Source organism: Trichoderma camerunense (assembly GCF_050948025.1).
Source record: "Trichoderma camerunense strain CBS 138272 chromosome Unknown V8C40scaffold_6, whole genome shotgun sequence".
NCBI lineage: Eukaryota > Fungi > Ascomycota > Sordariomycetes > Hypocreales > Hypocreaceae > Trichoderma > Trichoderma camerunense.
Window position 1 is genome coordinate 1,456,727 of NW_028145364.1, and position 12,340 is coordinate 1,469,066.

The window sequence follows — 12,340 nt, forward strand, 5'->3', positions numbered from 1 at the left end:
ACACTTTGGCAAACAGACTTCTGACAGGAGCAGCGAGGCTGAGTGAGGATTGGTCATCGCGGTCTCTTGCATGTGCTTTTCCCTCATTCATGAGCCATCGTCTATAATCCTGTTGTGTCTTGTGCTCTTGGTCTTCATTTTTCTTTTCTCGACGTTTTGGTGAGAACCTGGTGATTGACCGCTTTCCTCTTCCCTCCCCCCCACTGCTCAGCGATTTGTATACTCGTATAATATCGTCGTCTTGCCTGTCACTTCATCTCTCTTATCTACAAACACATCACTTGGGAATCAGCACGCGACGGTTTCCTCCCCAGTATCATTCGTCTGACCGCAGTTCTCAACAGCAATAGCACCATAGCATACGCCGAACACAGCACAACACAGAGGATTTCAAAACTTCTACGGCCAGCGGGGCATTTGTGGTCACCCGTACATGTGATCGAGACAGTTAGGCAGGGCCATGGATTCCACATCCAGTTTCCTCCGCTGGTCGCCGCTGTCCCAAACCGCCGTCGCAGTCACGACAACGGCCGTTGCTACAACGTTGCTCATATTTGCCAGATCAGCGCTGTGGCCGCGATGGGGCAAGGCGCTCCCGAACCCGCTCAAGACGGCGATTCCGGGAACGCCGAAGGACGAGATTGATGGGCTGGTATATCGGCCGGATGCCTTTCCGGGGGCGAGGGATGTTGATACACCGGTAAGTGGCTCTCTGTGCACTATTTGGGGGGAGTATTGGGCAGGTGAGATATGGTGGGATGAAGTGGGATGAGATTATATGAGATGAGATCAGATGAGAGGGAACGAGGCAAGAGAAGAATACCAGAGAAACAACCAAGCATGTTAAGGCAAGGCTTGAAACTAAACTTGCTGATTTTCTTTTAGTATGGATCCATCCGCGTCTACGAATTCGGTCCCGAGAATGGCGAAAAGGTCTTGCTTGTCCATGGTATCAGCACCCCGTGCATAACTCTCTCCCGCATCGCTCACGGACTTGTCGATCGTGGATGTCGTGTGATGCTTTTTGTAAGACAAAAACCACCCCCACGCCTCCAAATGGGAAGTGCCACGTACTGGACTAATGATTGCTACAGGATCTCTTTGGTCGAGGCTTTTCAGACGGCGTTGGCGACCTCCCTCACGATGAGCGCCTCTACACTACTCAGATTCTTCTCGTGCTGGCCTCTAGTCCCCTTGCCTGGACCGGTAACGATGCTTTCCGTCTTATTGGATATTCCCTTGGTGGAGGCATCGCCGTACACTTTGCCACTTCGTTCCCTCACCTCGTTTCATCGCTTGTTCTGCTCGCTCCCGCCGGTCTCATTAACCCCGAGGATTTTGGTGCCATGTCTCTCTTCATCTTTCGGTCAGGCTTTGTACCAGAGGGACTTCTCGCCTACTTGACGCGGTCTCGTCTGCAGCAACCTATTGCATCAGCCAGGAAGCCCAAGGAAGCCTCCGCAACTGCATCAATGGCTGAAGTCGCTATGGCAGAGACGTCCGGCACTACCGAACAGACAGATGGCACCATTCCCCTGGAGCAGCACGTATTGATGTATGTCAGATGGATGGTTCTCAACCACGCTGGCTTCATCCCCTCGTTCATGTCATCCATTAGACATGCACCCTTGACGCACCAGCATGATAGCTGGAGGCTTCTTGCCCGCCGGAAGCCTGGTACAACTACAGTTCTTTTGGCTCAAAACGACGAGCTCATTGATGTGAACGATTATGAGCGCGAAGCCCTTCCACTTATCGGAGGAAGGGACAATGTGGTTTGGAAAGTTCTTCCCGGCACTCATGATTTCGTCATGACACATTCTAATAACATTCTCAAGGAGTTGGATGAGGTGTGGAAATAAAGTGTTGGCAACATTCAGTGATTTAACAATTTTGATATTTCTAAACAAGACATCACCAGCGAGAAATTTTAGCGAGAAGGCAGGAAAGAAATGGCGCCTTTGCTCCAAGGGGGCAAGGGTGCATTGATTTGAAGAAGAGATCTGTATCCATGTCTGAGTAAGAGTTGCGTTGTTAGACTTTTGCCAAAACAAATGCTCCAATAAAATGAAAGAAAACCCAAAACCAAGTCGTCTGTTTAACCTCAAATGCCGATTACATGTATGTATAGTATATAATGTATGCTCTCCCAATAACCGCTGTATTCTTACAAAATTTACCTGTCCAAGGCTTGGCTTTGACACTGTTTCATCACGTCCGTTAGCAATCGTCCATAAATGGGGAGAGATAGAAGTTGAGGAAAGGAGGAGAAACGACTCACCATTTGCCAATAAACGCCCTTCTTCTTCAACAGTTCGAGATGGCTTCCCTGCTCAAGCAGCTTGCCCTCTCCCAAAACGAAAATGACATCCGCATTCTGCACCGTAGCCAGTCTATGAGCAACCACAACCATTGTGCGGCCCTTTCCGGCTCGCTCAAACGCAGCCTGGACGAGCTTTTCGCTCTCAGAATCGAGCGAGCTGGTGGCCTCATCAAGGAGCAAGATCTCCGGGTTTCGAATGAGCGCGCGGGCAATTGCTACGCGCTGCTTCTGGCCTCCGGAGAGGGAGACGCCGCGGGAGCCGATGTTTGTGTTGTAGCCTTCTGGGAGGGAGACGATGAAGTCGTGGATGGAGGCGTCGCGACAGGCTTGGTGGATTTGTTCGTCGGTGACGGTGGTTTCGTCGACGCCGAGGATGATGTTGTCTCTAAGTGTGCCTGTGATGGGGACAAAGTTCTGTTAACTTGGATGACTTTTTTTTCACGGAATGATTTGAAGTGGTTGAAGAGAACTGACCTTGAAAGAGGGTTGGCTCTTGGGCTACAAGAGAAAGATGTTTACGGTAGTCGAAGATGTTGACCTCGGCGATGTCCTGGCCATTGCACAAGATGCGGCCTTTTTCGAGATCATAGAACCTGTTGCATACAGAAAATTAGTTCCTATAAACAGACATTATTGCTCAGGGGCTTCCGCTTGACTGACCGTTCTAGGAGGGAAATGATGCTCGTCTTGCCACATCCAGATGCTCCTACAAGAGCTGCAAACTGGCCCTTTTCAATCGTCAAGTTCAGTCCACGGAAGACGGGAATGTCTCGTGTCGGGTACTTGAAATGCAAATCCTGCAATTCAATCTTCATCCCTCCCTGAGACTCGGGGAGGCTCTTTGCTCCAGAGCTCTTGCCTTGGATCATGGTGTCCCTCGTGTTTAAGATCCGGTTCGACGCGGCCGTGACTTGCGCTGCGTTTGGTCCAAAACCAAAACTCTGACCAGCCGACTCGGAAGCGTTCATAATGGCCATGAAGCACACAAGATAATTCTCAATCTTGTACTCGCCGCTGACCAAAAGGCGGCTTCCATAGTAGAAAATGAGAGACTGGCAAGCCAAAGTGCAGCTGTCGGCAAATCCAAAGAGGAGACTAACCCAACGAGCCTTCTTGAACGCCGTCTTAACATGGCCATTGCACAATGTTTCAAAACGCTGCGATATGGGGGCCTCCAGTGTCAAAGACGTGACCGTTCTAAAGGCACCAATCGACTCGGAGGCGAACTTTGAGCTTTCCGCAAAGACCTCGTTGTTCATCTTTTCAAACTGGATTTCGTACTTGAAACGCCAGTACGACGAGGCGAGAAGGATAGGCATGACGACGGCAGCACCGACTAAGGCTAACTTCCATCCAAAGGAAAAAGCAATGGCAATGGATCCAGTGAGGTTGAAAATGGCGATGTAGACGCTGGCCATGTTGGCGCCCATGAGTTCCTCAAGTCGTTGGGGATCTCCAGCAGCACGGGCTGTCATGGTACCATGAGAATGGTCCTCGTCGTCAAAGAAAGAAGTCTTTTGGTACAGGATAGCTTCAAAATACTGTTGCTGATATTTGGCTCGGATAATTGACGCCATCCGGGTGGAAGAGAAGAGCGTTCCAAAGTAAGCGCAGCCAACGCCAATCGCCAACACCAACCACATCAGGGACCAGAACCGGCTCTCGTGTAGTAGTTCCTGTCCGGTAAACTGGAACACCACAATGAGTTTGGCAAACAGCCAGGCTTGCAGTGGAACCGCTGCTCCAGCACAGGCGGCAAAGCCCACCGTCAGGAACATCAAATACCAGTGGCTTTTGGTCTCGTAGAAAAGGCGGCCGAAACTGTTGAAGATGTTGCGTTGTTTTTCAGTGTTGTCGCTTGTCTGGGCTTCGGCTTCGGTAACAGCACGGCTCTTTTCACGGACTATATCCTCATAAACATCTTCCTTTTCATCGCTCTCGTCAGATTGGGGCGATCCTCCCAACGACAGTGCTTGAGCCTGGACGAGGCCAGAATAGACACCACCATCCAGGGCAATAAGGCTTTCGTGGGTGCCCTGCTCTGCAACTTTTCCCTTCTTGATCACGATGATTCGGTCGGCTTTCTTAATTGTGGACAGGCGGTGGGCTATGGTGATTGTTGTCCGGTTTTGGGCCACGCGGTCAAGGGCAGCTTGGACTATACGCTCTCCTCGAACATCGATGGCGCTGGTCGCTTCGTCAAGGATAAGGATCTTTGGCTTTCGGACAATAGACCTCGCAATGGCAATACGCTGACGCTGACCACCGGAGAGTTTGGCACCACTATCACCAACAATAGTGTCGTAACCCTAGAATCAGATTGAAAAGTCAGCCCTTGTAAGTTCAAAACGGAAGATTCTCAGCTGACCAGTGGAAGCTTGTCAATAAACTCATCAGCAAATGCTTCTACACATGCATCCTTGACCAATTCTCGTTTCTTCTCTTCAGATTCGCTCTCCCATTGTGTGCCAATCAAACCATTCGCCACGTTTTTGAAGATTGTGTCGTTGAAAAGGAAGGGCTCCTGCTGGACTAATCCAATCTGTGATCTCCACCATTTCAAATTGATGTCGTCTAGAGCATGACCACATGTCGTGAGTGTACCACTGAGTTTCACCGGTGGGCCCGTTTCTTCTGGTTCTTGCGCTCTGATCTCCTCTGCTTCCTCCTCGACCGATTTCTCGTTCTTCTTCTTTTTCTCCTTTTTCTGTTCCACGGCTTCCTCGATGACGTATTGCTCCTTAAGCGTATACCATCTTTCGATCAGTCCTACAACCGTACTCTTTCCCGAACCTGAGGGGCCAACAATGGCATTGATTTTACCCGACTCGATGCGGAGATCCAACTCGTCTAGAATTTTGACATGGGGACGGCTCGGATAGGCGAATGTGACTTTATCAAACACAATATCTTCCGTTGCAGAGACATCGGGTTCCGTAAGATGACCTTTATTCGGCTGGGGGGCGTCTATCACAGTGAAGAACTGGGCAGCGGCAACCGTAGCTTTACTGACAGCTAGAAGAGGGGTGGTAGTTCGTTCCAGGGAGAAAACGACCATCATGACGGACATCAAAACGCTTTTTCAACTCAGCATGGGGCAATCCTACGTATAATAGATGTAGATGAACTTACATGACAATCGTTCCAACATTATCAATTCGGCCTTCAGCCACGGACTTGGTTCCATACCAGAATGCGAGCGCAAAGGCGGAAAACACGCTGAAGAACTGCAATATGTTAACAAAGCTCTTTGTATGCACTTTGGAGGGGATTGGAGAATCTTTACAATGAGCCCAAACTGCAGGGAAATGAATGGAGCTGTACGCTGAGCGTGCCTCTTGGCTTCCTCAACAGATATTCCGTATTTCTTTACCATCCGGCTCTCGGCGCCACACGCTGCAATCATGCGGATGCTAGCAAATGTTTCGCTTGCGACGGCAGAGGATTTTGCCTCAGCCTAGTTAAGGGGGTTAGTTTATGCCCGGCAGCGCGTCATTGTATCGATGAATTGAAGCACCACTTACGAGAGTTACTTTTCCGTGGCCCTTAACAATGATCGGCAGCAGCACTGATACAGTGAGGGCAATGAAGAGAATCGCCGAGGACGTAACGAGCGTGAGGGCCCAATTCCGAGTAAATGCAATGATGATGGCAGCAACAATTGTGGCATTGTACTCAAAAAAGACACCGAGCTTCTCCGAAATGCCAAGCTGCAGCACATTGCTGGTAGATGTTATTGTTGTAGTAGCATAGCCGGGAGGCATTGAATCCAAGACATGTATGCTTTGACCCAACAGTGCTGTCAAGTAATGCAGTCGGATAGCTGAGGATATTCGGATTCCAATCATTCGAAAAGCAAACTATAGATACAATACGCTTTAGTAATCTCGCGGTTCGAGGGGAATAAGTGTAATAGTCGAAACCAACGACGGTAGGTCGCACCTTGTTGATATAATTGAGTCCTAGTCGACCAAGAAATAGAGCAAACATGTATAGGCTAGCAATGATTTTGTTTAGTGAGTTGAGAAATAAGCATAGGAAGCAGTTACTGACGATAGTTTATCCGCCCTTTTGCGGAAGCCATCCTGACCTAGGTTGGCAGCGTTGGTAAAGTCGCTTATACTTCCCACGAAATTACCTATAGCAACACTGTGAGTCTCGTGCTTATGGCGACTTGCACTAAATGATGCACAGAATATTAACGCGACGCCTCGAGGAAAACATACCAAAGACTACGTTCATCAATGGCAACGTGATGCCGGCGCCAATGGAGGCAAAGACGCCGGCGGCGTAGGCGACAAAGTCCCATTTTGTTGCGTATTGGAAGACTCGCTATGAGAAGAGAAAACCCAGTGTTGATTAGCAGCTCAGAAGTCACAGCCGTTTTGCGTATGATTGGAACATACCACATAGTCCTTAAAGGAGGCTATTCGCTTGGGGCGACCTTTTGCCTGCTTCTGTGCTGACTCGGCGGTGGCGGCATCGTTAACAGAGACGTGCTTCTCGGCCTCTACAGTTATAGGACTGTCTGACTTCTCAATGTCGACCTTTTCCATCACGAAGCGGCGAGGATTTTGGAGCCGGAACGGATGAAGGAGACACGGTAGACGAAGGGCATTACATCAATGGGATTTTGAGAATGGGAGGAACAGAAGCACAGGCGATGATGCGAAGCAAAAGTACCAGGGTATGGTATGTACATGGACCGCCTGGGTTAGCTGACCATTCGCAAGCCGATGAATACGACTTGGCGGGACTTGGCCGCGCTTCGGGCCCTTCTGGGTCCCGGAAGATTAATTAGAGGTGGCTTTAAGGGATTCAATCAAGAACGATGAATGCGGGCGAATCGCAGTGGATACTGCGTTTGCCCCGGGTGTCTTCTCCAGAGCTAAAACGAGGCAGCCCATGTGGTGTGTATTTTAAGTTCGTCTCGTTACGTGTACACGGTGTCATCCCTGTATGGATGCCTAGCAGAAGGCGATCGGTTGATTTGGATCTGATTCAACACAAGTCTATGATGCTCGGTTTTATCCGCTGGCGGTGTGTGATGCGTACCTGTATTGCCACTACCTGCCTATCTGTGCTATCCGTCGAATAAGCACTGTATCTACTAGCTGCAAACTTCATCTCGACGGAATATCACCAATATCAGACCACACCTGCAGTAGGGTTTACAAAGCAAAGGATGGAGTGTACAAGTCATGAAATGTTAGGATATGAGGTATCTTTGCTTCGAATTCAGCAGGCAGCGCAGCTCTGCAACGCTATGCTTAGTTGTAGTTAGGTCACAGGCTTGTTAACATGAAATGCTGTCCTTAATTTCCCATTATTGCCAGACTAGCTCATTCTCAACTCCATTCAGTTACCCACGTCTAGGGGAGAACCATTGGCGACGAATGAATGTTCGTATATTTCAATCTGAATACATGTTTTTATTTGAAACTATTCTATTCGCAGTCCTATTTACCATAATAATAGACGACCCGTAGTACGCGTAACGCTGAGGCGCATAGGAATGGTATGGCAGCACACACATACCTGAATCTCGCTAGCATTAAGTCGCGCTTCAAGGCAGCAATTTTTCCTGCAGGCATCACCCCAAAATGTCTTTGCGCTGCTGACGTGGAATCACGCCGAGTGGTACTGCTGCACTGTTTGATGCGCTTGATGTCCATCTCATAGAGCTAAAAAGTCGGTAAACTTGAGATTATGTATGCCATTTAGGGCACTTCTATGGCTTTGAATCTCTGCGCTATGCGAATAGATGTCCCATTGAAAGCCTTCAGTGGCGCTGTATTGTTCGGTCTGCAGAGGCTCGGTTACAGCGCCCGAGACGTATACTTGCCATTTAAAGTAGGCGGTGATGGAAATGGGAAAACGTGCACTAGGTTGGCCACGCTGTGTTGGGAACATGATAGAAGACACTGGCATGCACACCATCCTATCGGAGATGACATCTTTGACTCTGTCGGGTTGCTCCTGGACCCCGAAAAGCCGTTCATCAGGCGCCACATGGCGGCTCGCTTCGCTGAGGGTAACAGTGCTCAATCCTCTGTAACAACAGGCTTCAGGAGTCGAGACACCCAGTCTTGGATCTAATATTCTACGATCAAAAGACACTTGTGCTGTGAGTCACGCAACATAATAGGGGTCCCTTTTCATGCTCCTTGGGCAGTTTCGAGATCTGTCCCGACCTCAAGTTTAACAGGGCATCTGAGGCTGCTCCCAGAGTCGTCGGGATCGGAGATTTTCACAGATGCATAAGGTACCGGCCAATGTTTAAAAATGAAAAACAGAAGTGGGATCACGAAGCATTAAGCATATATTCCTGTGTTTCTGATTGCCTACCTTTCTACCCAGAATAGGTGGACATCTCTGAACCGCTCTCGAACGGGCTTAGTTCCGCTGCGCTGCTAGCATGACTTACATAAAAGTACGTACCTGTATTCTGGAGACGGTGGACCGTCTGCCACTTACAGGCCGCCTCTGCCTTGGATATTCCCCAAGTCGTATCTAATATGTACGACAAAGAACTTTTTATAATATACAGCTGATAAAAGGCTTGCGTAGATCAATGCGAAGCTCAATAAAGTAGCAACTACATTGTGCTTTATGTTGCTAGATCACGCATTTCTAGAACTCTGTGTTTATCGCATTTCTTATCGATAACAAAATTCCGCACTTTCTGCCCCGCCTGTCGAGCCACCATCTAAACAGCGCTGATGACTCCTGCCACAACTCCAGGCCTAATTTTTCCCCTCTACCCCTCGGATGAAGATTGCTTTGGCTGCATTTAGGTCTGTTCGACCATATCGGCCATTGTCGCAATTGCAAAGACCAAGACTTGCGACTCCTCTCTTTCTTACTGTCTCTCTCTATCACTCACAAGCACCAACCGTCGAGATGGCTCCCAAGACAAAGTTCGAACTGAAAACGGCCAAGGGCACCAAAGATTGTAAGTTGTGACTCTTCCTCGTTGTAGAAGAAAACTCCAAGCTTACTCACCCCACGGGAATGGCAAGGACATGGTAATCCGAGACAAGATTTTCAGCACCATCACCGAAGTCTTCAAACGCCACGGCGGAGTTACCATCGACACACCCGTTTTCGAGCTCAAGGAGATTCTGTCTGGCAAATATGGCGAGGATAGCAAGCTCATCTACGATCTCGCCGACCAAGGTGGCGAGCTTTGCTCGCTAAGATACGACCTGACGGTTCCATTTGCCCGTTTCCTTGCGATGAACAAGGACATCCAGAACATTAAGCGCTACCACATCGCCAAGGTCTATCGCCGAGATCAGCCTGCCATGACAAAGGGCAGGATGCGAGAGTTTTACCAGTGCGATTTCGATATTGCTGGTACCTACGATGCCATGTTGCCCGACGCCGAAGTCATTCGCATCATCACTGAAGTCTTTGAAGGTCTGGGATGGAACGGCGCGTACACCATTAAGCTCAACCACCGCAAGATCCTCGACGGTATCTTCCAGGTCTGCGGTGTCCCAGAAGACAAGATCAGAACAATCTCTTCTGCAGTTGACAAGCTTGACAAGCTGCCGTGGGCGGATGTCCGAAAAGAGATGACCGAGGAGAAAGGCCTGGCAGAGGATGTTGCTGACCGCATTGGAGAGTGGGTTGTCCTGAGAGGCCGCCACGAGCTGCTCGAGAAGCTGCGCAACGATGAGAAGCTTTCGGCAAACGAGTCCATGAAGCAAGGTGTTGCAGATGTTACTCTCCTCTTTGAATATCTCGAGGCCTTTGGCGCCCTCGACAAGGTTTCGTTTGACCTTGGCTTGGCTCGCGGCCTGGACTACTATACCGGCCTTATCTACGAGGTAGTCACCGAGGGCTCTGCCCCTGAGGCTACCCCCGGCTCAGAGGATGCCGCAAAGCCAAGCAAGAAGAAATCCAAGGGCAAAGGAGACGACGACGACCGGTCTGACGACCCCACCATCGGCGTTGGAAGTGTCGCTGCTGGTGGTCGATACGATAATCTGGTCGGCATGTTCTCTGGAAAGACTCAGATTCCGTGTGTTGGCATCTCATTTGGCGTCGACCGCATCTTCTCTATCACCAAGGCTCGGATGGCAGCAGACAAGTCAGCCGATCAGGTGCGCGGTAACGAAGTCGATGTCTATGTTATGGCTTTAGGTGGAAAGGGACTGGTCAAGGAGCGCTTGGAAATCTGCGCAAAGCTGTGGCAAGCTGGCATCAAGGTAAGAAACTTCATTCCGACTGTTAACTCTCAGAAAAGACGAGGCTAATGAGGCATCTACAGGCGGAATTCCTATACAAGGCGAAGCCCAAGATGCAGGCTCAGTTCAAGGCTGCGGAAGCCAACGGCGTGCCCTTTGCCATCTTCATCGGTGAAGACGAGCTGGCTCAAGGCAAGGTCAAGGTCAAGGAGATGGGTCTCAAGGACGGACACCCTGAGAAGGACGGAGTACTGGTAGACACAACGCGCATGGCGGATGACCTGAAATACCGGATACAGCGCAAGCGGGAACTGGAGAGCATTACGATACAAGCCGAGGGCCTCAAGGTTGTGGGCGGCGTCAAGGGTGAGACGGCCAAGCCAGCAGAGGCTCCTAAGGAAGAGGAAGCCCCAAAGACGGACGAGACCCCTAAGACAGAGGAGGCCCCAAAGACAGAGGAAGCCCCAGCAGCGGATGCTACCACCGCAGCTACCACCGAAGCTCCGGCATCATAGACGATCTTGACAAAAATGAATGAATGGAATAGCGTGCAATGGCGCAATTTGAGTAGCATATACAGACGGCCTCATAGTGAACTACAAGATGACTGCGGAGCGGACCCAGCTCTGACTGGAGCTGGTACAAGCAAGTTGGCCGCAGGTTCGGACCTAGCCAAGTTGTCAAGTATGTAAAGTGTTATACTCGTCATGACATCTTTCACAGCACACTGTTAGGTCACGGAGTTGATGTGACATGTGAGATGACGCTTTAGGCAATAGATAGTAGGTGGTACTACGAATATAAAGCACAGTTATGGAAAGCAAAAGAAGAAAACCAGCCATTCGATTTACATGATCTCCGCGGCTTGCTTAGTGGTTGGGTTCTCAATTGATCGTGTTAGGTTGACTAGGTACCTAGTAGTTATGGAGATAAATCGGGGGAACCCAACACGATAGATTCTCGATCTGCAGTTGGCTGATAGGAAGAGCAGTCTGTTATCTCGCAGACGATGACGGCTTAATGAAGCGGTGGTGCTACCATGGCTCATTCCGTGTGGAGTATCTGGCAGCATCCGAAATGATGTAGAGAGGCATCGGCTGAGCGGTTCATGCGTACTAGGTAGTATCATACATGTATTCAAGGAACTAGTACCGTGACTGAAGCCATTTACATATCTGGTGCTACTTGGTGCTACCAATTGTGATCTACTGCATCTCCAAGGGCCCACGATTTTCCTAACATGGGGTACCCGGGCAACGAAGGACGGGTATATCTCATTAAACAAACTACCATCAAACGGATATAGCCCTGATGCTTGTCCCGTGGTAGACATGGACCGATTCCGCTTGGACGCCACGTTTTTCTCGATTTTTAATCTCATACGGAACAAAAATCTTGGGGTTCTCCGCAGATGTGTGATTCATCAAGATGAGTTGCCTAATTTCCAGCGGTCCCAACACTGATGTAGGTAGAGAGCTGAATTGCGCTCGCACATGTGATACCCCATCTACCGTTCCCGGTAATTAATATGAACACATTGTTGGCGGGACGATTCGTTACGCAGAGACGGCGAGCCGTGAGAGGCGGTACGGCTTGTACACGGTGATACGGAGAACACGGGAAGTAAATGCAGAGGTACCAAGCACTTCGTTTGGAGCCCCCCTTGGTCGGGTGTTCGCACCTGGATTGAGATGGATACGAGGCACGAAGCCGCACTCACCAAACGCGCGAAGTAAGAAGCACGGACTGCAGCCGCCGCACCGCACCAGCATCGTAAGAGAGAACGGCGAGCAAGGGCTGGCCAATGGAGCGGCCGAAACGA

At 49.8% G+C, this 12,340-nt stretch overlaps 3 protein-coding genes across 3 annotated transcripts; 2 read left to right on the forward strand and 1 right to left on the reverse strand.

Annotated features, from left to right (window-relative positions):
* Window positions 1-3: 3 nt before the first annotated feature.
* On the forward strand, window positions 4-2,085 carry V8C40DRAFT_241525 (Alpha/Beta hydrolase protein). Its single transcript, XM_083215040.1, has 3 exons — window positions 4-700; window positions 886-1,026; window positions 1,095-2,085. Exons 1-3 carry the CDS (start codon window positions 461-463, stop codon window positions 1,860-1,862), a joined length of 1,149 nt encoding a protein of 382 aa, XP_083075068.1. The 5' UTR covers window positions 4-460; the 3' UTR covers window positions 1,863-2,085.
* V8C40DRAFT_241529 (P-loop containing nucleoside triphosphate hydrolase protein) lies at window positions 1,943-7,137 on the reverse strand. Its single transcript, XM_083215041.1, has 12 exons — window positions 6,730-7,137; window positions 6,550-6,655; window positions 6,377-6,461; window positions 6,266-6,320; window positions 5,848-6,183; window positions 5,610-5,780; window positions 5,456-5,550; window positions 4,692-5,400; window positions 2,984-4,632; window positions 2,798-2,916; window positions 2,282-2,718; window positions 1,943-2,203 (listed from the first exon to the last, which is right to left on the reverse strand). The coding sequence occupies exons 1-12, from the start codon at window positions 6,877-6,879 to the stop codon at window positions 2,177-2,179; spliced, it is 3,939 nt and encodes a 1,312-aa protein (XP_083075069.1). The 5' UTR covers window positions 6,880-7,137; the 3' UTR covers window positions 1,943-2,176.
* Window positions 7,138-9,070: 1,933 nt separating this feature from the next.
* On the forward strand, window positions 9,071-11,628 carry V8C40DRAFT_241535 (histidine--tRNA ligase). The gene is made up of 3 exons (XM_083215042.1): window positions 9,071-9,278; window positions 9,335-10,539; window positions 10,602-11,628. The coding sequence occupies exons 1-3, from the start codon at window positions 9,095-9,097 to the stop codon at window positions 11,031-11,033; spliced, it is 1,821 nt and encodes a 606-aa protein (XP_083075070.1). The 5' UTR covers window positions 9,071-9,094; the 3' UTR covers window positions 11,034-11,628.
* Window positions 11,629-12,340: the final 712 nt, after the last annotated feature.

Coding starts and splice junctions, on each gene's coding strand:
- V8C40DRAFT_241525 (XM_083215040.1), top strand. CDS start 461: ATGGATTCCACATCCAGTTTCCTCCGCTGGTCGCCGCTGTCCCAAACC. Junction 701..885: donor CGAGGGATGTTGATACACCG/GTAAGTGGCTCT, acceptor ATTTTCTTTTAG/TATGGATCCATCCGCGTCTA. Junction 1,027..1,094: donor GATGTCGTGTGATGCTTTTT/GTAAGACAAAAA, acceptor TGATTGCTACAG/GATCTCTTTGGTCGAGGCTT.
- V8C40DRAFT_241529 (XM_083215041.1), bottom strand. CDS start 6,879: ATGGAAAAGGTCGACATTGAGAAGTCAGACAGTCCTATAACTGTAGAG. Junction 6,321..6,376: donor AAAAGGGCGGATAAACTATC/GTCAGTAACTGC, acceptor AATCATTGCTAG/CCTATACATGTTTGCTCTAT. Junction 2,719..2,797: donor AGAGCCAACCCTCTTTCAAG/GTCAGTTCTCTT, acceptor TCCCCATCACAG/GCACACTTAGAGACAACATC.
- V8C40DRAFT_241535 (XM_083215042.1), top strand. CDS start 9,095: ATGAAGATTGCTTTGGCTGCATTTAGGTCTGTTCGACCATATCGGCCA. Junction 9,279..9,334: donor GGCCAAGGGCACCAAAGATT/GTAAGTTGTGAC, acceptor ACTCACCCCACG/GGAATGGCAAGGACATGGTA. Junction 10,540..10,601: donor TGTGGCAAGCTGGCATCAAG/GTAAGAAACTTC, acceptor AGGCATCTACAG/GCGGAATTCCTATACAAGGC.